Below are 24054 nucleotides of genomic sequence, written 5' to 3'. Positions count from 1 at the left end.
TAGCTGTGTGAAAACAGATAGTTTCTGAGGAGAATTCATCAAGAATGTCAGCATTGTAGTTGGTAATGGGAAGAGAGTTAGACTGTGGAAGGGCAATAAAATGGTACAGAACTGCTGAAAGAGCGATTTCCTTGCCTTTACAGTACAGCGAATAACACAGATGTGCTAATGACTGATGTCTTTAATGAAGATGGCTGGAATTTTCAGTTCAGGAGGAATTTCTATTATTCAAAATGCATAAAGTGGGACCTATTTTTGCAAAAAATGTATTCAGTAAAGATAAATCAGGGAGGGAAGATGTATTGCGTTGGAATCCTAGTTAGAAAGGAGCTTTTCTGTCAACTCTTATTATAGAGAACTCCTTTAGCAAGACACTGAATTGGGATCTATGTGGACTTAGAGGTTGATTTGGAAGAGCTCTGCACCAACTAAAAAGGCTTGTTTTGATTGGGTGGTGGTTCATGATGCATGTTTTTCACAGGAGAATTTGAGGAAAAGAGGCTCTAAACTTTGTAGCAGATTCTATCAATGTGAACACTCTTGTGAATCTGTTAATCTTCTTTTTCTGCACTATAATTACACCTGGCAGATTTGGACCTTGTTTATGGGAATTTTCGGTGTGCAATGCGCTATTCCTAAAAATTTCAGAAGTCTGTTAGGATGCTGGAAGTCNCCTCTACCTCTCCTGAATCCATCCATAACCAACCTCTCACACCTCCACACTGGGGCATCCGTGTCTCTCTTTATCACTTGCCCAAACCATCTCAACCTCGCTTCCCGCATCTTGTCCTCCACTGAAGTCACCCTACCTCATCTCGGATATCCTCATTTTTTAATTCTATCTCTCCTGGTATATCCAAACATCCATCACAACAACCTTATCTCCGCCACTTTCATCTTCTGAATGTGAGAGTTCTTGACTGACCAACACTCCGCACCATACAACAAACTGGATTTAGAGGAATAGGAGATGTTTTGATGGCAAAAAGGAGCAACTCAATTAGTGAAATATAGATGCACTCAAAATATGTATTACTGGAAGAAAGGAAACTCTATTTTTAATTTTCAGGATATGCTATACTTGTTAAATTTTATAGGGATTTAATGTGATCAAGTCTAGCTCTTTGTATTTTGCTGCAGTACCTCTTTGATACTGTTATTTAATAAAATCTTGCCTTATCAAAAAGAAAAAAACTTATCATTTGCACTTGGTTCAGGATTACCTTATTATTTCCCCCGGTCCCTTCTCTTAGTTTAAGTTTCTCAGTCTGTTCTTCAATTCTTCAAACTTAACTGCATCTTCATTTTTGGCAGGGAATATATCTAGCATCAGTGACTCAATCAGGTTGCTTAACTGTGCATGACTACGAGAGTCTTTATTGTAATGGTAAGGGGTATAAGTTTCGTCATCATGCGTCATTTTTCCCAAGTGTTTGTTCCCGAGAATTTGCTGTATAATCATTCTGATTATATCATTAGGAAGAAACATAATATCCCTTGCAATTATCCATGAGATAATACTTTTCAATTGGTATCAAATTCTTAAAACTATACTTATCCTCTAATAATAACTAAAGCCACTTATTGTAGAATCGCCTATTTACATAAGCATGTTACCATGGGGTAGGTATTCCTGCTAAAACTTACTTAACTCCGGTATTCCAACTATGGGAAGATCTTTTGAAACTTAACTCAGCCCCAACCATCTAGAGTTGGCTAATGAAACTGGACTGATCTTTTCCCTTAACCAACCTGCCTTCCATGATATGATCTTGGACTGTTGAAAGACCAAACTAGACAAGTCCTACATGCTTTGCCTTTTGATGTAGTTTATTGTTGAGCTACTTCTTATACAATGTTTTGGAACTTGAAAACTTCATATAGGTTCAAAAGAAGATGAAACAAAGCAGTTGCTGCACATTTCTACTGGTCAACAACTTGATGTTGTTCGATGGAATGTTTCCAATCAAGATGAGGTTTGAACAATTTCCACCGCAAGATCTTATGCAATGAAAAAAGTTAGTCTTTCTATATTATGATAACTTAAAGATCATGAATTGGTTTTCATGTAAGTTGGTAAGAGTATAAGCAAATTTGGTGAAGTTGTTGAAGGACCAGTGTCACGACATCGCTAACTCCTGGTGGGAGAACCAACTACCAATCCAATGTTTAACCCACAACCAATTACGAACTAAGTCATGATATAAAACAGTAAGGAAATAGTCTTTTAATAATTAAAAAGATTGAGTTCCCATACACTCAAATTTAACTAGAAATCCAAATGCAAAATAAAACTCCCTAGAACCTGAAAGTCATAGTACCAAAACATCTCATAGTCTAGGATAGGGGATGCAAACCTGAACAAAACGAAAACATAAGTCTAGAATGTTTGAGTCTGAATAATGGACTCAGAGGATAAGAGGAATCCATAGCATCCCGGAGGAAGTGGCTCAACCTTGGATTCAAATTTCGATGGTTTCACAGTTGAGGTCATGAAGCAGTCGCCTGAAGATGCCCTGTACTCAACAAAGAGAGAGAAAGTGCAGTATCCGCACACATCAATAGTGTACTAGTAAGATCATTGGCTAGTTCCAATATACAAAATATGGGCAGACAACCACAACTCAGTAAGCACATAATACACAATCACAACACAATGTATCATTGTGGAATAAGATTGTTGAATAATTTCATTCACATGTTTCTATGTCATAAATATGGCTTTGTATATACATAAGAGATTGTGGAATAGAATCACCTAAATCCCATGAAATCGGGATTATACAGAATCATATATTTTACATTAAGAGAAAGGATCAGAGATATGATATTCTAATTATCCTAAATCACTTAGAGGATCATATCTTGATAAGAAGAAAATCTTCTTGGAAATCCTCTATCAGCCAACACTCCCCTCAAGTGGGTGAATGGATATCTTCCATTCCTTGCTTGCTTATTAGATCTTGAAACATATTGTTTGGCAGTCCTTTTGTTAAAACATCAGCCACCTGATCTTTTGTAGATATAAATGGCGTACAAATGAGTCCTTTATCTAATTTCTCCTTAATGAAATGTCTATCTACCTCAATATGCTTAGTGCGATCATGTTGTACAAGATTATGAGCTATACTTATTGTTGATTTATTGTCACAATATAGTCTCATATGTCCTTTCCATCTAATCTTCAAATCATCAAGGATTATCTTTAACCATAACAACTCACAAACTCCCATAGCCATAAATCTAAACTCGGATTCTGCACTTGATCTAGCTACTACATTTTGTTTTCTACTCCTCCACGTCATCAAATTTCCTCCTAAGAAAGTGCAATATCTAGAACTTGACCTTCGATCTACTAATGAACCAGCATAGTCTGCATCTGTATAAGCCTCTAAAACCATGTCTCCACCTCTTTTGAATAATATTCCTTTTCCAGAACTTCCTTTAAGATATTGTAGAATCCTGTTGACAGCTTGAAGATGCATTTCTCTAGGACCATGCATAAATTGGCTAACAACACTTACATCAAATGCAATGTCCTGCCTTGAATGGGACAAGTAAATCAATTTCCCTACATGCCTTTGATACAAGCCTTTATCTACCACATAATCTTCTGGAGCATTGCACAATCTATGATTATATTCAATTGGTGTAGCCATTGGCTTACACCCTAATTTTCCTATTTCTTTCAGCAAATCAAGCACATAGTTTTGTTGGGAAATAAAGATTCCTTGCTTGAGTGTGCCACTTCGATTCCCAAAAAATACTTTAATTTCCCAAGCTCTTTGATGTCAAATTCCTTGAGTTAACACTTCTTTTGCAATCACATAACAAGCTCTTTTGCAATCTAAGATGTCCCTTTTAAATATTTTGCAAGGTGTCATTGACAGTGGCATTATCCAAATCCTTGAGTAAACACTTCTTTTGCAATTACATAACAAGCTCTTTTGCAATCTAAGATGTCCCTTTTAAATATTTTGCAAGGTGTCATTGACAGTGGCATTATCCAAATTTATTGAATATACCTTCTTATCTTTCAAACAGTCCTATATAGTATAGCAGCCAATTCAACTCCAGTCTGAGGTGGATACATATGTAAATTTAGAATTTTACAAATCAAACTCCAATTTTTATCAACAAATTGGGCAGTTAAACAAATATATCCCTCGGAATTAGATGATGTCCAACAATCAAAAGTCAAATATATCCTATTAGGAATTTTAGCTAAGGTTTGTTTCAATTTCTCTTTCTCTCTATATACACTTTCTTGACATTTGCAACAGAAGCGTTCCTAGAAGGAATCATAACATTTGGACTTATATAATTCGCCCAAGCCTTAATTCCATCATATTCAACAAAAGAGTACGACAAATTATGCTTATGATAGCTCCAACAAGCATTCCACATTGTGTCCACTAATCAATTTTTCAAGACTACATTTTACCTTCTTTGATTAATCATTTGACATGAATCATGAACTTTAAGCATCAGACATTTATCTTTACGGCACTGCAAATGTGATGTCCTATAACTTTTACCTTGGTGACCAAGAGTTGAACCACATTTAAATGATGCTCTACACACTGCACTTTCAATTCCACATATAGCTCTGCCAGGTCTTTTGAAGTAGCGGCAAACAACTAATGTTAACTTTTTTCTGATTTGGTTCTGCATGATCAATTACCTCCACAATATTCTCACCATGTTCATGTATGCTATTTGCATCCTTCGTTGTGATCTTTCTGTAATGAAATACACCAGAATTAAAAAAATATTAGCAAAAAACTTGATATTCTATAAAATCTAAGCCTAATAGTTAGAGTATAAGCTAAGTAATATAATAATCTGTGATATGTCAGCCATGTGCCCGTGCAACTTATATTTCAAATTTTCTACTAAAGACATGATATTTAAAATGCAAGTACCGTTTAAAATATATTCATGTAACATGTGTTTCCTAATAATTATCAAGACTTCTATCCACATTAAAATCACAATGCTTCCGTCATATATTCACGCACATTCACAAATAAATTTAATATGAACATTAGAACCTACATTGTGAAATGCAATGCCCCCGACAAATGGGATGTGAGTACATATGAAATAGTACTCATACATAAAGCAGACATAATGACATACGGTAGGCAATATGCATAAAGAAAGTACATGAAGTAGGAAATTAAAGCATACGATAACTGGAAGCCACCTTTTAGGTTCATTATGCATATTTTTTTTATCATTAATCTTACTTTTATACCTTAGCTTTTGGGATGTCATCATTTTCTTCTTTAGCCATTTGGGATACTATCCATCATATAGAGATGGAATACTATCTGTGTGTTCGGAGTTCGGACCTGGTCGCGTAGGCATAATATAGTCATGGGATATTATCCACCACATCCTGGCCTTCGTGCTTGACACGAGATTTAGTTCTTAATGCCCTTCTTGTGATTCATAAACATTATGCCTTACTAAGTCGTGAACATTGTGTTGGGATAAAAGGTATCATCTAGACACTCATGATATTAGACATTCAAATGTTGAAAAAGAAACAATCTTAATCATTAAATGTTTAGATCTAGAGACAACATCTTAATCATTTAGATGTGCATTCAAATTCAAACGTCTTAATCTTAATGGAAACAAAAGATACCGACTTTGTTATAGATCTTAATCATTCAGATCTTCTCCGATCCATTAAATGGTTGTTAAATTTAAAAAACAAATGCACTTAATGATTAAGAGTTGACCAATAAAATTAACAAACTTAATGACTAAGATTTGAATGATTAAGACCTTTATTAAGTGCAGACGAGTGAAGCGTTAGTTTTAGCTTATCAGTTTTGTCGAACTTTGCACCACATAAAATGTGTACCTAATAGGAAACTTTCGCTTTAAGGTCTGTTTGTCTTCTCTCAAGTTGATTAGTTTAGATCTTGTTCTATCTGGAGTATATGTCTTTTAGTTGGACTTTAGATTTGACACGTCTTATGTTCTCAAAATCAGGTTGCTTGCACATCTATGAAAAGTTCAGATGTATGTATATTTGACATTGGTTATGTATCTTCAGAACCAGTTGAAGTAAGTACCATCTTCTGTCTCACTAGAGTTTCAAACAATTACATTCTGTTCTTCAAGAGAAAATGTAGAGTTGCTTCAACTGTCATAGTTATCTAAGTCATATCATCCACAAAGCCCAAAAATGCAGATAAAGTAGTTAACTCAAAGTGAATTGAGGCGAATTGTTGTTGTTTTACCTTTTGTTATTATTTGTGTAGGTGNTAGAGTTTCAAACAATTACATTCTGTTCTTCAAGAGAAAATGTAGAGTTGCTTCAACTGTCATAGTTATCTAAGTCATATCATCCACAAAGCCCAAAAATGCAGATAAAGTAGTTAACTCAAAGTGATTTGAGGCGAATTGTTGTCGTTTTACCTTTTGTTATTATTTGTGTAGGTGTTACGGAAAAGGCATACCATCTCTGTTCATGGATATAATGCTCATAAAGGTTTCTCTGATGTAGCATTTTGTTCCCATGATGACTCAAGGTCAGCCAAACAGCCTTCTTTTAGCAATTATATCACTCTAGTTAATATGTTACTGAATTAACACTTCAGATCTTAAAATCACGATGGCATGTCATGCTGAAAAGTCATTTGTTAGCCCAATGCTGACAAGATCTTGTTGTAAGGCTACAGTTAGATACTGATACTGAACAAGGTAATGGAGTAATTTCCAAATTGTCTATTCCATAATGTGAGAGGTACACATACATATACATTGAGCCCTAATTAAGGAAAGAAATCAAAAGAAAATTCTATGAATCCCTATATGTAGGCTCTGTACATTATACTAATGGGTGTCTACATTCATTATAGGGTGTCTAGATGTATTCTTTAGCACCTCTCAAGCTGGAGTGGGTATTGATCATGCCTAGCTTGTTACAAAGATAATTAACTCGAGTTCCATTCAATGCCCTTTGTAAACGAATCAGCTAGTTGCTCTCTTGTCTTCACGTATCCAGTGCCAACACTCTTCAATTCTACTAGACCAGTATCTTGGACAAACTCTTTAATGTCTTTAACCTCCCATCTTGTACAGTGCAGCAATCTCCCATGATCAATCTTGGTTTTGTTGAACCATTGATAAGCCCCTTTAGATCCTCCCAAAGAGCTTTCTATCTTGAACTATCTTGAAGACCATATACAATATTGTAGCTAAAACTAGCTTGATTGTGGAGTAAAGTCAACTGTCCATGTATAAACTGTGTATGTATCTCTGTCATTTCTGAAATCAACCACAGCCTAGTTCCGCAACATCCAAATCCCCCCCCCCCCCGGCCCTCTTGGTAGTTAGCCACCCAACACCAGTTACCTACTAGTTTCTTTATAATTTTCTGAGCCTTAGGTTCTTTAAACTCTATTCTCTATAACATCAATAAGAACTACCTTATGCGACTTGCAAAAGCTAGTGAACCACTATGCTTATACTTTATTGATACCCCTGACATTCCAAGCACCTTTGTTAATGTAATGGAAGGGGGGGGGGGGGGGGGGGGGTCAGGTGCTTCATCACTCCACCTTAACTCCAGTCTGGCTTGGGAAGTAGAAGTACGAGTATCAACAAGGACAATGAAAGCATTTGGGCTCCCCATTCCCTGCCACTGTGGAACACCACTTGCTTAGCAGTTGATTTGCCTTTCACTGTTTGCCCCCTTCAAGTACTTCAGTAGAGATAGATGTATTAGCAGTTACTATACTACTATAAGTTCCATCAGTAAGCAACCGACTCTTAAGTCTTACCTGGATATCAATATTATAATCTGTGCTAGGATCTAAAACACTGTTCACCTTTCATTCCTGCTTCTATTGGACCCCTTACTTTTTTTCCTATTGGTCTGCAGCCTGCGCAGCATCTTGTTTCATTCTCATTGCAGGGCAAGAGTGGCCTATTTGGCAGCATATTGGACAGTGCAGTGGCCTCCAATCATAAAGCACAGTTTGATCCACTTCCTTCCCAGTAGGATCACCCACATTAACAGAGCAGGGCAAAGTCCTAGTTACATCCTTCTCAACTAGCATCCGGGATCCTCTCAGCCTTAATTGTACTATCATCTTCACAAAGTGGCCTCCCCAAGCCACTCCCTATCCTGCTAAGTGCCTCCTTGCTCCAGCTGTTTAGGGGAAGATTAGGAAGCTTCACCCACAGAGGAATGGCCTTTAAGACCTCCTCAATGAAGTCAAACTCAACTGTCCAGGCCTTTATGATCATTGGTCTATTATTCAGTGTGTAAGGTCCAGTGAAAATGACCTCATCCCTCTTTGGTACAACTAAAATGAATCACAAAATAGCCATCAGTGTTGTACAATACCTTATCGACGCAAAGTTCCACTGCATAGCAATTAACTTTTCTACTGATCCAATTGTTGGTGTATTACCTACCACATATAGTATGAGATCTTTGTCCCATTGCTGATTCCCACCTTCAAGATCCTCCTTCAGTAGATGGACTATGATTCCACCTTCTTCGATCACTGGTGAAACGTATAAGAGATTCATACCTTTTGAAGCAAGTTTGTTGCCCACTACCAAACCAGCCCAAGTCCCCTCATTAGCATCTCATGTAGTATCCCCATAATTTCAGTCTCGTCAGGTTTCGGGTCAACCTTTGGGGGTGAAGAGACCTAGGTTGGCTCCATTGGTACTATTCCATTGGTTGATCCCGTCAAATTCACTGGTGTGGTAGTAGGGTCATCTATCTGTTTTGTACTTGCACCTTGTTCACAATTAGAGATGGTGACGTGTCACGACCCAAAAACCGGGTTCACTATCGGGAGGGGTTAAATGGTAATTTTCTGAAAATTTCCAAAAATGACCTTTAGGGTCATTACATGATGTTTTCCAGATTGTGCTGCTACTCGGTAAATATGGCCATTGAAGCTCTTCGTCATCAAATTTATCCTGATTCTTCATGGTTTATTTCAACTTGCCCGTACCAGGATCCTGTGTCACAGGGTGCTCCTTCTGCTGTCATTGTCCATTTGTTGCTGGCAATTTGTTGGTGGTTTTTTTCGGTCGTTCCTGTGCCATTGGGGAGGTGTGCAAGTTACAGGCACCTAACGTGCCCCTAGAGAGAAAACCTATTCTCCCTCCATCCAATATTAATTGTCACATTTCTTGTTAGACTAAGTTTTCTAAATAATCATTTTTGTGTTTGTTCTACATATTTTTTTATAAGTTGCAACCTTAAATTATATTTTTGTAACATGTTTATAGTTTATCTTTTCTGATTTCATTATAATTATAAAATGGAGTTTAAGGTTTGTAGTTCCATAACTTCCATATTTTGTTCTAGGTCCTAATGAATAGTGATATGCTTGCTTCAACAGGTTACTTGCTTCTGATGTCTCTGGTGTTATAAATATATGGGATAGAAGAGCCAGTGATCTTCCATGTCTTGAGCTAGCAACCAATTCTAATAGTCCTCTTAATAGTATCAAATTGAATGCAGATGATCAGGTTACGACTAAGATAGATTCTTTTTGAAAGCTATCAACAACTTCCATTTGTAAATTTTCTTTTTTCCAAATAGTAGGTTATATTTGGAGCTAGCAAGCAGGGAACTATTTACATGTGGGATATTCGTGGTGGAAGATCGTCTGCAGCTTTCCAGAATAACAGAGTGGTATTAATATTATGTGTGTTTCTTTTCTAGGCTTCCAATCATGATGCAACATATAGGGTTGTCCATGTCAGATTTAATAGTTGACTAGTAAATTTGAACTGCTCCTGTTTTCTCTTCTATTGTGAGTTCTTGTGTCTTTTGTATTTGAGGCTTTGAGAAAATATATAATGAAATCTCTTATTTCACTATTGTTAAGATAAAAGATATTAATAACTTTAGTCGATCGAAAGTGAAAAAAAGGATCTTTGGTTATTGATATCATGCGAATTGTATTTATGCCATCAATAAGTAGAACATGAGAAAGTAAGTGATCTTTGATTCCCAATGAGTTTGGTAAAATTCTTAATTGCGTATAATAGAGAGCTTTTGTGTTTTCAGGTAAGTTATTCTCCTATGACAGCAATTAAATTGGCATCTGAGCTAGAGAGAATTGCTTCTTTGAAGGTATGTTTACTTGTAAGTCATGTCAGGTAGCCATTATCTTATTCTACAGTAATAACTATAGTGACATCATCTAGTCTTTCCATTCCCCAATATATTCTATTTTTTGATTCTTCTTGGCATACTTATTAGCATGCCGGGTAGGGCATTGAAGCTAGTATTTTGCATATTTAAGTACAGATAATCCTAATTATCAATTTTCCCAATATTCTTATGTCACGTCCCGAGACCCCACCCTAGATGTGACACGGCACTTGGAACTCAATTAGGCCCGAGAGCACCAACCAACCTACTTAACCTGGATAATCCAATACAAATACCATGCAGAAAAGGAGGCCCATTACAATTAATATTCAAAAGAATTCAAAGAGGAAAACCAATTCGACTCTTAATAAGATAACCAATACCAACTAACCATAGGTCTACGAAATATCTACTAACATAATAATAATATCTACGTCTGGACATGGCCCTTGATAATACCATGAAAACCAGAGGAAAGACGGATAAAAGAGAAGTCCGCTTTTCGGAAGATGGAAAGCTCACCACAATGCTAATTGTTGTCTCTGAATGATCTACTATTGCCCGGAACCATGAATGATCCTACATCATCAAACGATGTAGCGGCTGAGGACGGTCAGTACGACGAGTACTGGTATACAATCCGGGGGAAAAGACAAACAATATATATTCATACAATATAATCATAAAGGAAAGACAAAATCATAAGTGCAGACCCAAAGCATTTAGACATCGACCTTTCGAAAACCATTAATCTTGAGTAGGGTAGTGTTCAACGACATAAAAGCGACCCATGGGCTATATGGGTCCGACCTCCCCCCGACCAGTGCCCCAATCCATGTATACTGCATGACTTGAGAAATATAAGAATTTGACAAACCAATTTTTCCCAAAGAAAAGACTGTAGAGGCTGCTCCAATTAACAACATACAATGGTCAACCCTATTTTAGGACAAGGACCTTTCATGTCAGCAAATGCGGATTCGAGTGATAAGCCACGAGGACCTTACACCTTGTCGGCGATACTACCAAACTTTTTTTAAGCCCCCATTAAAACCTTTTACAAGTTTTCGTTTATTTAAAGTTATCCAAATAAGGTATATTTCCATTAGTATCATCATACCAACACTTGCAAGCCATAATAACCATGCTGAATGTATAATTTACCATTTAAAGCTCTTAACTCACTGTTTGAAAATCAAAGACTCATTTATGTTAAAGCATTCCGTTCAATGCCATCATTCAAGTCTTTCGAAGTTATAAGTCAACATAAAAATGCAATATCATTAACATTTAACTGGGATGGGAAATTCCCTTTGTTCGCCATTTTAAACCAAAGCTTTTGACAATCTCATAAATTCTCAGATCTGTTATTGATACCAAAAAACCTTTTTCAAAATCATAGGAGGCAATCCAACAATCCAAGTTCTGAAATCATAATAAAGTAATTTGAACACAATTAACAAGAGAGGAACATTTGTAATCAATTTTCATGAAAGCATCTCTCAACCTTAACCTCAATTCGTATTTTAGAAAATATGAATAATAGAAATGAACCTTGTATGAGTAGTTTGAGATGGGGAATGTTCAAACATACCTTTTGACGAAGAACTTAAGAAAGAGACCTTGAGAATGAACCTTAGATCTTGCTTCTTGAAGCCTTGAGTGTTTTTTTTTTTGAAAGTTCTTGAGCGTAGAAATTTAGGAGTGAATGAGAGGGTTTTAATTATGAAGTTGATCAGTCTATTAATGATTTCTTCATTACCATGTACAATGAAATGTGTCCATCTAATATGGGATGGAGGGAGTATAAGTCACCATGATTGACAATTTAAAATATTTAAAAGATATACAAAAAAATTTGGTCAAAAATAGATTTGGTTGAATCTCAAAATCCGGAAGGTGCCACATAAATTGAGACGAAGGGAGTATCTTTAAGGTATGTAAATACATTGTGTAATTGACCACTTGTATTTCCTCTCAAACAATGGCTAACAATAGGATTTTAGCCCATCTTTGTTTTTCTTTTTCATTTCATTCATTAGCTGCAACATTTCTGTCAGCGTCCATCTAAAGTTGCAATGGAATTAACTAATAATATTATACAAACTAAGTATTGTGTACACAAAATAAGAGTATGTAACACTCTTTCCACTTAAGAAATTACAGTAAATATGATCAGACCTGTCATGCGTTAGATGAAAAATAAAACTGACCATACTCTAATTTTAGTTGCATTAGTAAATTAATTTTTTTCGTTTTCCCATATATTTAACCCTCTTATGTTCTTATTTTGTCTTGTCGTGTCTTGTGAAATGCAAGTTCAATGTGAGAAGATTGTCCATATTATGTGAGAGGATTATATTAAAGACTAGTACAATACAACTTATATTCAATTTTATCTTTTTATTAAGTTAAAGTTTGATCAATAATTTTTTTTAGAATAACTTTGTGATTGTGTACTATGCGATTTTATAAACTTTTGCTTATTTTATAAGATGTACAAAGAATTGGGACAATTTTAATAGTTTTACAACTTATGGAGTTTTTATGTTTATGAGAAAACATGCAACATAAAAAGTTCAAATTGCATGTCCAAACAAAACTTCAACTTCATCTCATCATTTTATATTGTATTGCCAAACGGGCTCTAAGACAATAATAGTTAAGAACATCAATATGAAAAAGAAGTCCAAAATTTTCTTAAATTTTGAACTATTTATTTATTTTAAATTATGCATTTTTTAAAACTATTCACAAGGCAAGACAAAATAAGAATACAAGAGGGTTAAATATAATGTGAAAGGTAATGCGATAATTTACTGATGCAGTTGAAATAAGAGTATGATCAACTATATTTTTCATTTAAGCATGAGAGGTTTAATCACACTTACTGTAATTTCTTGGAAGTGGAAAGAGTGTTGCATACTCTTATTCCGTGCACACAATACTTTGTATAATATTTTTAGCTAATTCCATTGCAACTTTTGATGGACTCTGACAAAAATATTACAGCTAATTAATGAAATGAAAAGGAAAAACATAGATGGGGTAAAATCCTAGTGTTAGCCATTGTTTGAGAGGAAATACCAGTGGTCAATTACACACAATGTATTTAAATACCTAAAAGATACTCCTGCGTCTCAATTCATGGGGCACCTTCCAAATTTCGCGATTCAAACAAGTCTATTTTTTAAATATTTTAAATTATCAATCATGGTGACTTGTACTCCCTCCATCCAATATTAGATGGACACTTTTTATTTTACATGGTAATTAAAAAATCATTAATAGATTGATCAACTTTACTATTTTACACGGTAATTAAGAAATCATCAATAGACTTGAATATAAGGTATATATGGAGCAACCACCTGGTTTTGTTGCTCAGTGGGAGTCTAGTAACATGGAGTGCAGACTACGGCAAGCACTTTATGGTCTGAATCAGTCTCCTCGGGCATGGTTTGAGAAGTTAAGCATGGCTATTAAGGCATTTGACATGGTATGGTATGAAGTGAAGCTGATCATTTGTGTTTTATCGTCACTTTGCCCCAATTTTATGCATGCACTTAGTGGTTTACATTGATGACGTAGTCATCACGGGTAACAGTGACGAGGGAATTACCAAATTGAAACATCACCTTTTTCAACACTTTTAGACTAAGGATCTTGGTCGATTGAGGTACTTCTTGGGCATTGGGGTTACTCAATCCAAATTAGGAATTGCGGTTCAATTGCCATTTCATGGAGTACGTACTTGGTATTATTGAGTAAATTGGGACGGCAAATTGTAGGCCTATTGATACTTCATCAAATCCAAATATTAAGCTCCTACTTGGTCAGAGAGCCCATCAATGATCCTGTGAGATATAGGAGGCTGGTAGGAAAGTTGAACTATCTCACAGTGACTCAACCTGATATTGGCTTCCTGGTTAGTGTTGTAAGTCAATTGTTGGATTCTCTTTGTAAGAGGCATCTGCAGTTAATTGCATTCTTTGATACATAAAATCTGCTCTAGGTAAAGGAATACTTTACAAAGACCAAGGACATGAGAAAATTGTTGGATATCAGACTAGTAGGGTCATACCCTAACGGATGATCCACTTCTGGATACTATGTTCTAGTTGGGAAAAATTTGGTATCTTGGAAAAGTAAGAAACAACATGTTGTTGCTAAATCTATGCACAAACAAAATATCAGGCAATGGTAGTGCCGACAGATCAAGCAACTATTGAAGGAGTTGAAATTTGGAGAGATTAAGGAAATGAAACTTGTGTGCGATAATGAAGTTGCACTTTATATTGCATCAAGTCTAGTGTTTCACGAGAGAAACAAACACAAAGATTGGTTGTAATTTTTGTCAGAAGGTTTGTGCGGTCAAATGATCATCTTACAACATATTCACAAAGTCCCTAATCGTCCCAAGACGAGTTATATATGTAGCAAGCTTGGTACATAAAATTTTATGCACCAACTTGATGGGGAGGGTTAGAATCGTTGTGATTTGTAATTAGGTATTGATTTCCTTTCCTTTTTAAGACCTTTGAACATAGTTATTTAAACCACAATAGCTTGAGGGAATAACCAAGCCGAGTTCCTCTCATCTTCTCTTCCGTTTTCACATTATCTATAGTTATTCTCATAATTTACATACATTTGCTATTTCTATCTTATTCAAGATATCATTTTACAGGCTCAGTCAAATATAGTATCGAAGGAAATACACTCCATTGACATAAATCCATCTTGTCAAAATCAATTGGCATTTCATCTTGACGATGGTTGGTAAGTTGGAAAGGAAATGCATAGACATTCTTTCATTTTACTTCTTGATGCATTTTTACGCCCAGTGTGCTGAATTATGCGTTGCTTATTAGGTGGCTTTTCTCTGTTATTATTGGAATGCGTTCTATTGATGTCAGGTCATTCACATACTTACTTTTGTGTAACAGAGAAGGTACTGGAATATTTTTGGTAGAACTCTTGTTACGTAATGGTGGTGTCAATAAGATTATTTCAAACTTGAGGTGGAGTAGGAAACTCTCCGAGTCATGAATCATGATCAAAGATTTTCACGTGACCCATACACTTAGCATGCTTCCAAGGCTTTGTCGTTGTGTTTTTTCTGATTATTCCTGCATGAAAGTAGGTCCTATGTTGGGTGTTTTATTTTGGATTGCTGAAGTTAATATTACACGCTTATGCTAATTGACGCTGTGGTACCTTTGTACCTTTGGCATCAAGCAGCAACAGATATTTCATACATGTCTCGAATGCACACACTGAAGTGTGAGAGCAAGCGGATGAAATCAAAGAGCAATCACCACTTTCTCCTGTCTGTCAATGTATACTCGTGTGCAATATTTATTCCTAAGTATTGATTATTAGCTATTTATTTGAAACTAATTGTGACATACTACCAAAGTGTTGGTGCTGACTTGTTTTGCCACTAATACATATACTACTCCTTAGTTGTTTGTAAGTCTCCTTTCTTTTTTTTACAGGTCAGGTGTTTTGGATGTCCATAGTTTGAAAGTCACACATATTCATTGTCCTCCTCCACCTTGGTTGTGAGTAAAAGACATTTCTAGTTCAGTATTCTAAAGGACGATCTGTTTACTATTATCTTACATAATTTATCTTCTTCTCGAGTGTAGGGATGACTTCAATGATTTGGCTAACTTACGCTGTTTACGGAAACCTTCATGGATACCAGCATATTCTGTAAGACTAATCCTTCTGCTGCACATACTTCTTTAGTTCCCCTTGAGTTATAACAGTGTACCGTAGATTCATTTTTGTTAAGATGGTTATTGTTAGAAGCTATTCTGTCAAAAATAATGGTTTTTTTCTCTTAAATCTGGTTTTATATACTTTAGATTAGTCACTTATACTGTGTTTTAAATTTCATATCGCACTTGGCCATGATAAGTATTGGTATGGAGGGGCTTCATCTCTAATTTATCATCTGTTTGAAAGTTGAGGGAATGAGTGAATTCAGTTGTCCGTTATATGTTCTTGAGGAGTGGTCAATTTAATATCCTATTTTATACAGTATTATGCATTTAATAAGAAGTCTTTTGGCATCATTAAGTACTAAGAGTTCCAAAAAGTTTTTATTTTGATTTCTTCTTTGATTTGCTTGAGCTGGTGTATTTTGGAAACAATCTGTCTACTCCTAAGAGGTAGTGGTAAGGTCTGCGCACACTCTACCCTCCCCATACCCCATCTTGTGGGATTTCACTGGCTTTGTTGTTGTTGTCGATGAGAGGTAGCAGCAGGTGATAGTAGGCTTTTTTTTCTCCATTTTAATTTATAATTTTAAAACTTTACGAGTGTTTTCTGCTGATTTTTGACCCTAAGCCATCATGCTGATATTTTGATCATCTCCCATGCATAAGATCATGACTGAAAATACCATTCAAAATGGCTTGTTTGTTTCTATAATGTGGATGGTGAGAGAAACTGGTTTCGACTTGACTGCATTAAACCATCATCAGTTAATTGTGCATGAGGAAACTAGATGGAAGATACTGATATTTTGGGCAAGGATTATATCTCAGTGGATTGTTTCTATGAGTCTGATCCCCTGTTTCAAAGGCTGATTTACAATTATGTGGATCATCCTTTTATATCTTTTCTTCTTGATTCATTTTGGGTAAGCCTTGGGGGCGGAGGAAGGGGGAGAAAGTGCTTTGTGAATGCTGTTTGGAGATGCTGCATGCTCTTTGTTTTTTGCATGGAACATAAACCTCGGAAAAATTATTTGAAGTGAAATTGTGGTCTGGTTGTTATTTGCAGCTTACCCTCCTTTATAGTGTTTGATTTATGTAAAACACTGAGACAATGGAGTAATCTTCTTTTCGTTTTTTTCCAAGAGAGAGTTATGTGAATCCACACTAGAGTATCATATAATGCAATGATGATTGGGTGCACCTCTCTAAGTGAGTTTAGAAATTTGAATCTTATATCTATCTTGTTTTATTTTTCTTTCTAAAATTGGGTAACACATGGTTATTGGTAGCACTTTATATATATATATATATATATATCTTTAATCTTTCAAAATTTTCAAGTTTGTGACTTTTGAAATTCCTAATTTTTTTGACACTATAATTGTTTTTATATAATTAAACTAATAAAACTAGTAGTACTAGATGATATAACATACAATCAATGGGTTCAGTCGATCTCAATACCTTCGGTGTGAAATATATATATATATATATATATATATATATATATATACACACACACACACACATACACTCTTTGAATAGATAAAAATTAATTTGGACCTATAATTTTATAATTTAAACAATATTTAGTAATAAGAACCTAAATGTCAAATCGATCGAATTTATATCTTAGATCCACCTATCTGCAATAGTGCACCCTGTTGAGAATATAATTAACTAATATTAGTGTGCTCTCTCTAACAACTTAAACTTTTAGATGAGATGGTCACACGCTTCAACATGGTATAAGAGCAGGTAGAGGTCCTGGGATCAAATCTCACCGCCACCCATATCAAAAAGAATTTCCACGTGCTTGACCCACGAAAAAGAATTAGGCCCGCATGTGAAGGGGTGTGTTGAGAATATAATTAACTTATAAAAATGTGCTCTCTCTAACAACTTAAGCTTTTAGATGAGATGGCCACACACTTCAACAGACCCATCATCCCGAAATCCTGGATACGCCTCTGTACAAGTCAACACACCCATCATCCGGAAATCCTGGATATGCCTCTGTACAAGTTAACACATCCATCATCCTGAAATTCTGGATACGCCTCCTCTGTACAAGTAAAACTATTTGAGGAAACAAAATAAGAAAATCTATCAATAGCTATACCTATGTATACTATATGAAGATGTGTCTATGAACATTCTATAACAATTTACATATCTGTTTGCTTCAAGTAGAATATTTTTCTGCAATGTGAGTTCTTATGTTCTACTGAAATTTCTTTTGCTGCAGATTTATGTTGTTGGATCATTGTCAAGTAATGGGCTCTATCTTTTGGATTTCTATCCAGATCGAAGCTCCCCTTGCCATGTGGATTTCAAGTAATTTTCAGTTTTCTGTTATTTCCTTTGACATATTTACATTAGATGTTCATAGTGGACTGTTGAGTTTTTTTTGTTTTTATACTTTCATGGTACTTGATGTAGATCTTTTCATATGATTTCTTTGATGGCCTTAGTGGACTGTTCTGATTTTCTGTTTCTAGTTTTGACGTACTTGCTGCAGATCCTTACATATGATTTCTTTTCGACTTAGATTCTTAACTGGCCAAATTGACAAAATCTGGGGGATGCACGGTGTGTTAAAATGTTTTCTTGGAAAACAAATAGAATTTTTACTTATTTTCTAGTGTTTGGTAATTAAGCAAATAAATATTATCCCAAGAGTATTTATATGTAATCTAACTAAACACGATGGGAATGGTATGAGGTGGGGTTAAGGGGTGGGTATAAAGATTCAGATGAGGAGGTCAAAGGGATCATCTTATTGAATCTGTCATCCAACATTAAATACATGAACTACAACCAACTTAAGCTAAAGTGTATGCAACTATCTACTAAACTTAAGCTAAAGTGTAGGCAACTATCTGCCCACACAATAGGAACTAATAACTACTCCTAGATATGCTCCGAAGAATTAGGAGACTTGTTCAAACTATGATAAAATAGTAACAAGAGATAAATAAAATAATATCCTATGACTTGGTGAAAATAGACAGCACATAAGATAGTTAATACACCCCCTCAAGTTAGGCATGGTGTAACAAATTACAATGCCTAACTTGGAACGATATCTAGTGAAGGCTGATTAGGCAGTGGCTTGGTGAAGGTATTAACAAGTTGATCACAAGCATGAGTATGAGTAACATGAACTCAATGAGATTGAACCTGGTCATGGACATATGCAAAATCTACAACAATATGTTTCATACGGGTATGAAACACTAGGTTGTAAGATAAATAAGTAACTCTAACATTGTCATAGTAGATTGTTGGTTACTTCGAAATCGTCACATGTAACTCATGAAGTCTCTCACCCAAGTGAGCTCTGCAAGTGCATTGGCGATTGATTTATACTTGCCTTGGTGGATGAGCAAGCCACATCATGTTGCTTTTTTTTTTTTGATAATCGAGAAATCCGTCTGTGACCCGCCCTTTGGACCAATCACAGCCTTCTAAACTCGGTGGATAATGGGCCCGCCCCTCTACCCTTCTCCACTTAAATACCAGGCTTCGCTTTGCATGGTGTGGGGCTTGAACCTGCGACCTAAGCCACAAATCCTCCACCTTTTGCCACTTGAGCTAGGCCTTGGGGGCACATCATGTTGCTTTTTTAACGACCAACTGACTGGATTTGGCCCAAAGAAAAGGATGTAACCTGATGTAGAGATTTTGTCATTCGGATCGCCATCCCAGTCCACATCAGCATACACATACAAATTAGAGTCAGCTGCGAAGGATGCAAAGTCCTGAACTTGCAGTTTCTTTGAGATACCGTATACTCTTTTAATCGCTGTCCAATGTTCATGAGTAGGAGCATGCATAAATTGTCATTGTGACAATTTATTGACTTCATAAGAAATATTTGGACGAATGAGGGACAAATACTGCAATTTTCCAAGTGTGCACTGGTAGCGCGTGGCATCAGTAGGTGGAGAACCATCAGCATACTCAAGTGGTAATCTGGAACACATGGGAGTAGAAACACGAACACCTTTACAATTGTCCATATCCAGTTTAGAAAGTATGCCCAAAATGTATTTTGATTGTGAAAGAATGAGACCGTTCGGTACTTTCTTAACGTCAACACCCAAGAAGTAGTTCAGATAGCCAAAATCCTTCAATGAAAATATTTCTACGAAGAATTTGATGACAAATTTAATAACTAGTGTATGTTTTCCAGTGATTATGATGTCGTCAACATAGACAAGCACATAAATAGTTACATCCAAATGCTTCCATACAAATAAAGAGGTTTCAGATTTTGTTTTGACAAAGCCCATTCTCGGCAGATGTTCACTCAGAATATTTTACTAAGCCTGGGGGGCATGTTTGAGGTCATGAATAGCCTTCTTCAGTGTGCAAACATGAGTTGGAAATTGGGGATTAATAAATGAGTTGAGGCATAGAAACTTCTTCATCCAATTTTCCTTGTAGGAAAGCATTATTGACATCAAGTTGATGGATTGGCCAATTGTGTTGCATAACTATAGATAGCACCAATTTTATGGTTTGGTTATTAAAACATCATACTCTACTCTCATGGCTTGTCTCCACTCTTCATGTTTATCGGCTTGTTTGAAAGTTACAAGTGTAGGAGTCAAATGTGTCAGAAAAGAGAGTTTTCTTTTTGTCTTGAAGATATTATTCTGTGACCAAGTTACAATACGGTTTGGGGGTGTTGGGGGAATCAGGGCAGCAGGTATAGAAGGAGAGGGCTTAACTGCTTGGTTTCTGGATTTGGATTTTGTTGGGATGACAAGGGTGGAGGAGTGGCTTCTCTGGCTGTACGGATTGTAGGTTGCTAGCTATGGTTTTGCATCTCTGGTATGTGTCACGACCCGATCTCTAAGGTCATGATGGCACATACTATAACCCACTAGTAGGTAAGCCAACTCGTAACCCGAAATGTCAAGTAATGGTTATAGGGGTAGAAGCTAAACAAGAATAAACAATTTAATAGAAATAACAGGAGAATAGAGCGGAAGCAAAGCATATATATACGTAAAGCCAAAAGATCCATCCTAGAACCTAGAAGTCACGAGTATAGAGCTACTAAATAAAATAGTACAAGTCTCAAAAGTGGACCAAAACAAACAGACTGGTGTCAAAACACAAAAGACTAGTCAAATAATATAGATGGAGACAGGTATGATCCAGGACAACCACGTGCTCACTCTCACCTACGAATACTACGCTTGCTTGCTCGATCTCAACTTTGATAGCTGATGCTCGAACCTGCATCACAAAACAGATGCAGAGTGTAGCATGAGTACCAAAACAACAAGTACTAAGTAGGCATCATAGGCCAACTGAGCAAGAAAAGTAAAGGCAATATGAAAAGCGAGAATTTACTACAACAAAGATCAAAGAGCAGAAATCTAACAGAAATGCACATGGAGTGTAGAAAAGACTGAAATGAAGTAAGTAAGTAACTAAAACCTAACTGGACCCATAAGCTTAGGAGGTACACTCGTGTGAAGTTTAAATAAAAACCTGAATGGACCTCCAAAAGCCCGACGGGTACACAAAATAGCTATACCTACTAAAAACAGAACCCGGTGAATCCAGAACTGGAGAGTGCGTAGCCCAGACCTCGAATCATGGATAACATCCTAAAGTAACCAATAGGATCATCCAAAGCTAGAAAGTGCGTAGCTCGGACCTTGAACTGCGGATAGGCCTCCAAAAGAACCAATAGGATCTAGCCGATATGTATTAACTCTGTAGAGGATAAAGAGTCCGAATCATGGACTGATGCTGTAGATCAAATGACCAGACCTCGAATCTATGACCAATAATAGAGCAGCGTGACCAGACCTTGAATCTGCAAACATAAAGCTGCTGAAGATTTCCATGCCAAATCATCATCATAGTACCACCGTGGAACGACATCCATACCAAGGTAATCAATATAGTACTCCAAGCCTAAATTGAATCCATTCCCACGTCGCCAAGCAAGGCTCGAAATATTAATCGTAAATCGAAGGGCCATAGAAAGAGGGAGTTATGGATAAAAGGTCATCAAAGCTGAGTTATCACCTAATCTAAGGCTCATTCTATCAAACCTAAGTCTCCTACATCATTCTATAGGGAGCTAAGTCGTTCGAAACGACGACAAAGCAGAACTAAGGCCTATCGGTTCCAAAATCAGCTAGTCTAAGGCAAATAATAGTCTACACCTAGACTAAGGCCAAAACATGCTTCCGACATCAGTAGAAAAAAGTACCAATCAAGCCACAAGGTAGGGATGGTCAAAAAAGAAGAGCAACGTGCCAACGAGTCCCGAAATAACCCGAAGCAAGTGTAAAACATGATTTCTGAGTATGTAAGCATGATCGACTAACCACCCAACCCAAATTCACACAAATCAACATGCATTTACATTCTCGAGCTCAACCTAAAGGTTGGGAAGCCATAGTCTACCTCAAAGCAGACCGCACGTGCTCCAAATTCACAACCCTAAAGCTTGTTCTTTTCATATGGCCTCCGAATGCTGCCACACTATCAAAAATAGGATCACAACGTCAAAGCGGTCGTTTAGACACCAAAAACACATTAATCAGAGACAGACAAAATTTGAGTCAAAATGAGAATGTGTGACCCGCGTCGGAAATCCTAGAATTGACTTTGTCAAAAGGTTCATCCAAGCTCTCCAACTTGTATCCCAAAACGGGATCCATTTTGGGGTTTGGAACATATATAATCAACAACGTGCAATAAAACACCAATTTAAGCAACATCAAGAGGGCTGGAAGTCACTTTAGGGGGAATATACCTCAAACAAGTAGTCCTCAGCAATCCCCGATCACTACAACGCGTAGCCACGAGCCTTCCGGAAACCCACGACTTGAAATCACCTAATTTGGAGCTTTGTAGCTCAAGATATTCGAGTTTGAAATTTCCTAACTAAGCTGATACGCGTCTGGTCTTTATTTAAAAGATTGGACAAAAGCTTCATCACGAACGCGGGCAAACCTTCCATGATCGCAGAGGGTCAAGGCCTTACTTTTTGCGAATGTGACGGCTGGCTCGCGAACGCGGAGTGTAACTTCACTAACCTCTGCGAATGCGGAAGGCAACCATGCTGGCCTTCGCGAACGTGGCTAAGGCCTCACGAACGAGGAGACAAGGTCTTCTGGCCACTGCAAATGCGGTCAGAAGCCTGCAAACGAGGAGACAGTCTTCTAGCTATCGCAAACGCGGCTAGAAGCTTGTGAACGCGAAGGTTAAATATGTCTGCACCAGCTGATGTGCATCAGTTGGTTTTGGCCAATGCCAAAATCTCCAACGGGGTGCTCGGGATTCGTTCAGAACCCAGTGCTCGCAAACAAAATATGCTACCTTACCAAATTCGACATTTCGAACTCAACGAATCCGTCAAAACTTTCAATCAAGGTCGTCTCGACAAAAAGTGAGTCCTACACCCAAGCTCCACTCTAAGCCAAATTCCACAAAGGGGCTCAAGATTAGCTCGAGATCCGCACAAAAGGTCCTTCTAGACTAACTCGATGTTTTGGAGCTAACATAACCGTTAGAATTGCATTTTGAGGCTGTCTTTCTAAATTTTTGACCGAAGTCAATTGTTCAAGTTTCAAAAGCTCCAAAACACGAAAACTTGCACAGAATCGAAACGAATAACCATGTGACCAAATTGTCAGTCCCAGTAAGTCATAAATGACTTGGGTCTCTATAGGAACGGTCTAAACGATGAAAAGAAGGCAATAACACAGAAATGACCTGGAGGGTCATTACCATGTGAGTAGAGGCATATGTGTAGCAACTAGTAGTGTCGTGTGAAGAAGAAGGGACACGAAGTTGTGAAGAAGAAGGGGCAGGGAGTTGCGGATTACCTGATGTCTCTGCCTGGTACTTGGCCATTGTTGTAGGAGTGAGCATCGCTAGGGGAATAGGTTGTATTGTTAGAGTTGGACTCTACAGGGATTGAGATAAGTGACAGAATTGAGAGAGGAGGAGTTTGAATCGTTGTTGGACTGTTCTCATTGGAGTCGATATCCCAACTTAATTGGAAGTATATTTCCGTAAATGGATGAACATTTGTTTAGAAGTGAATTCTTTTCAAAAAATTAGACATCATGACTTACATATTTTTTGGACTGAACTGGGTCAAAGCATATATGAGCATGGTGAGCC

The 24054-nt window shown here is 36.8% G+C and overlaps 1 protein-coding gene across 3 annotated transcripts in view; it reads left to right on the top strand.

Annotated features, from left to right (window-relative positions):
• The window catches only part of LOC125845287 (uncharacterized), a 30030-nt gene that overhangs the window by 2994 nt on the left and 2982 nt on the right, over positions 1-24054 (top strand). The window contains exons 6-16 of one of the 3 annotated variants that reach the window (XM_049524769.1): positions 1315-1387; positions 1885-1976; positions 6010-6084; positions 6460-6551; positions 9393-9522; positions 9599-9688; positions 10067-10144; positions 14844-14935; positions 15655-15720; positions 15808-15874; positions 18134-18222. In XM_049524769.1, the coding sequence (XP_049380726.1) occupies positions 1315-1387; positions 1885-1976; positions 6010-6084; positions 6460-6551; positions 9393-9522; positions 9599-9688; positions 10067-10144; positions 14844-14935; positions 15655-15720; positions 15808-15874; positions 18134-18222 (944 nt within the window). The remainder of the gene's footprint in view (positions 1-1314; positions 1388-1884; positions 1977-6009; positions 6085-6459; positions 6552-9392; positions 9523-9598; positions 9689-10066; positions 10145-14843; positions 14936-15654; positions 15721-15807; positions 15875-18133; positions 18223-24054) is intronic. The other 2 variants (XM_049524770.1, XM_049524771.1) reach the window with 2 other exon arrangements.

This window comes from Solanum stenotomum, chromosome 11 (assembly GCF_019186545.1).
Source record: "Solanum stenotomum isolate F172 chromosome 11, ASM1918654v1, whole genome shotgun sequence".
Classification (NCBI taxonomy): Eukaryota; Viridiplantae; Streptophyta; class Magnoliopsida; order Solanales; family Solanaceae; genus Solanum; species Solanum stenotomum.
Note: the sequence above shows the minus strand (reverse complement) of the source record. Positions and strands in the feature narration are given on the sequence as shown.